Source organism: Pteropus vampyrus, unplaced genomic scaffold (genome assembly GCF_000151845.1).
Source record: "Pteropus vampyrus isolate Shadow unplaced genomic scaffold, Pvam_2.0 Scaffold350, whole genome shotgun sequence".
NCBI lineage: Eukaryota > Metazoa > Chordata > Mammalia > Chiroptera > Pteropodidae > Pteropus > Pteropus vampyrus.
Genome location: NW_011889131.1, coordinates 1,018,169 through 1,021,315, shown reverse-complemented (window position 1 = coordinate 1,021,315; position 3,147 = coordinate 1,018,169). Strand labels below are relative to the sequence as shown.

Below are 3,147 nucleotides of genomic sequence, written 5' to 3'. Positions count from 1 at the left end.
TTGACTGTCCTTACAATCACAGCCAACACTGGAGATCAGAGAAGAGTAAATTACTATTGGCCCCTAAATTCAAAAAATAGGGAAAAGATACATCTTATGGAGGTCACAGGGGCCTGGGATTAGGGAACCCTGAAGGACCTACAGGCTCTGTCTTATTATGACTTTGTAGGCTGCGGGCACTTTTGTCTCCATGGACCCTTTCCTGAATAATAAAGTATTTAAAAGTATTTTCTGACTGAGTAGGAATAGATTCAGGTTGGAGTCTATTCCATTTTATTTTCTTCAGATTTCGATTAAAAAAAAAAAGGTCAGTTATTTCTGAGGACTCCTAAAAGTATCATGGGCCCTAAGAAGCAGTCTATTGTACAAATAGAAAACTCATCCTGCCAGGCGGAAACCGTGCTGAGGAGGTGTGGGCAGGGGACACGGCAGAGGGCAATGTGAGGACATGTGGATAGCCGAGGAGGTGCCACTGGAGGCTCAGAAGACCCCACAGGCACAGGGAAGATCTGGGGCAGGGGCGTAGGGTCTGTGGTGGTTCTCCTGAGTTTCTGGGGGCCCCCAGGCTGCCATGTCTCACCCACTGCTGCACGGCCGGCACAACTCAGGGGAATTTTTTTCACGGTAAGTGCCACGTTTGCATTGACATTCCGTGTCTTGGATCCTAGTGCATGAACGTGTCGGCACTTCACCTGGAGACACAGGATAAGGCTTGGGGCATGTGTTTCCCCACGTGTCCCTCTACCCTTCACCACCACCTAAATCCGCACCCACTCACTTAACCAAATGATTTAGGGGACTGTTTTCTGCACACAAAAGATAGCCACCGTTCACCTGTCACCAATAAAGGCGTATAAAAAAGACCGCAATTCATTACTTATTACATCAGGATTGGGAGGAAATATCCGTTAGCTCATGGGGTCACCAAGAAGGGCAGGGACCCTGGATGGAGAGGAAACCTTGGGTGATTTCCCAAAACCTAGCTCTGCTGGAGAGGCAGAGGGGCCTTAGGCTGTGAAGGCTGAGGGAGGCGGAGCACCCGCCAGGAGCACGGAGCACAGGGCTAAGAGGGACCTGGCCCAGGAGCAGGCCCTCGTCCCAGCCCCAGGCAGCACTCTTCCACTTGGCCACACATTCTGTGCTGTAATAATAGAGTCCCCCTTCGAGGGACAGACTATCACCTTCCTTCCAACTGATAGTCTGAGAGATTTCCTGGCCGTGTGACGTGCATTATAAAAATAATTTGTTTTCATTTTATTTTATTGACCTAAGACATATCATAAAAAAGGGTATGATGGAGACCGAGCTGGCCTGAAAATCAGGTTTCTGAGTCTCCTTTTGATACGATTCCCACCTCATCCCCCAGCACCCTAACTGTGGGCAGAGGGTCCCCATGGTCTCTACCTGGGTTGCACCGAGAACACCTTCGGCAAGTAGAGTTGTTGTTCCTATGATTGGTGAAATCCACACCATCTGTGCATGACATACAGTCTCCAGTGTATTTCGCTAAGTAGAACCCTGGAAACAGAGAGAAAAGCTGGCTAGTGAATCATCATAGGACACCCAGAGGCTGGTTGTGGTGGCCGGGGACGCCACTTTGGGCCATCAGTGGAGTCCAAAGAGGGAAATCCACTCTACCTGGCCTTACCTTTTTCTCCGTTTCTGCATCTACCACATACCTTAGACCAGTACTGCCAACAGAAATGTATTACAAGCCACACATGAAACCCAAATTCACAGTTGCCACGTTAAAAGAGTAAAAGGAGGTCCAATTAATTTCAACTATGTATTTTTTAACCTAAAATTTCCGACATAGTATCATTTCAATATGTAACCAATATAAAACATTGAGATATTTTACTTTCCTTAATACCTCACACAAAAAATGAAACCCATGCTCCCTCCACAGTGTCCAGGGTCCTGTGTGATTTGTTCCCACTTGTCCTTGAGACCTCTTTATCCCCCACTTACGCCAACTGCCCCATAGGTTTGCTCAGACAAGCCCAGCTCTTGCCCACTGGGATCATGGTTCCTGAGGCGTCCCTGTCAGGACCACTGTGCCTGGCTCCCTGCACCAAAGATAGTGGCTGTCTGCGTCAAAGTCACCATCCCGTCACCGTCCCTGGGAGGCCTCACCAACCCGGTCTGTCCCACCCACCACTCAGTTATCCTCACAGTTCCTATCTCGTCTCTCTGACCGTCACGTTCTTCTGTCTGACTGGATACCACCCAAAAAGGAGAGCTCCAGCAGGGCAGGGGCCTCGTGCCCTCTGCTAGCACAGTGTCTGACACACAGAAGGCATGTAATAAATACCTGTAGATAAAGAACCAGGAATTGTGGGAATCAGAGGGCTGGAAGGACATGGAGTTAAGGATGGGGTGAGGGTTGCAGATCAATCTCAGAATGTACCTGGCGGACAGCACTTGCCCGGGAGGCTCCACCTGCATTCCGGTGGGGCAGTTAGTTGCTGGTGAACTCTGTCCTGCCCTGTGGTTGTGGCTGAGGCAGATAAGACCTATGGGACAAAGGAGGGACAGGCATGAGTGGCTTCCAGACTCTCTTCCCTCCCAGAATCCCTCTCACATTCCCTTCACCCCAACTGCCAAAAGCAGACAGAACTGGCTGGGGCTTTTATTCCTGCTTTCTCATTCTTTTGTGTTCATGTTTGTCCCTTGGCCTTGGGCGCTAGCAAGTAACTTATACTTGAAAAAGTTTCCAGTATTATTTTCTCTTATAATAAAACAAAATATATTTTTGTAGAAAATATGAGCAAGGAAATTTTTATAAGAATACGAAAAGCATGTGCGATCCTCTCAATTAGAGATAGCATTTATTATTTTGTCTTTTTAATTCTTTTATTTGACCATATGTCTCTTTCTCACCACACACACACGCGTGTACACACACATTTTACCAATAAAAGTTAATACTACGTGCACACATTAAGTCAGGGACTTCTGGTTTTTAGCTGACAAGCTGCCCCCAAAAGGAGCCTGTCAATGTCCCACAAAATACCAGCAAAGGAAAAGGAAACAGCAACATATTTGGGTCAGGATCCCTGTGCTAAAAATCACAACCTGGGGAGAGTCAGAGAAATCCGAATAGGGTCTGAAGTAATGTGTTTTAATGTTCTGAGTCTGAAGGTC

The 3,147-nt window shown here is 47.5% G+C and overlaps 1 protein-coding gene across 18 annotated transcripts in view; it reads right to left on the bottom strand.

Moving 5' to 3' along the window:
- The window catches only part of LOC105304710 (tumor necrosis factor receptor superfamily member 10A-like), a 37,782-nt gene that overhangs the window by 11,071 nt on the left and 23,564 nt on the right, over nucleotides 1–3,147 (bottom strand). For 9 of the 18 annotated variants that reach the window (XR_002776967.1, XR_002776968.1, XR_897023.2 and 6 more), the window contains 2 exons: nucleotides 2,411–2,516; nucleotides 1,405–1,518 (listed from right to left, as the gene is read on the bottom strand). The exons of 5 other annotated variants lie outside the window; for them this stretch is intronic. Coding sequence is in view for 5 of the 13 variants with exons in the window: in XM_023522595.1 (XP_023378363.1) it covers nucleotides 1,405–1,518; nucleotides 2,411–2,516 (220 nt within the window). In the remaining 8 variants the exon portion in view is untranslated. Of the gene's footprint in view, nucleotides 1–580; nucleotides 693–1,404; nucleotides 1,519–2,410; nucleotides 2,517–3,147 lie in introns of those variants that run through there. 4 more of the 18 variants (XR_002776965.1, XM_023522600.1, XM_023522596.1 and 1 more) reach the window with 2 other exon arrangements.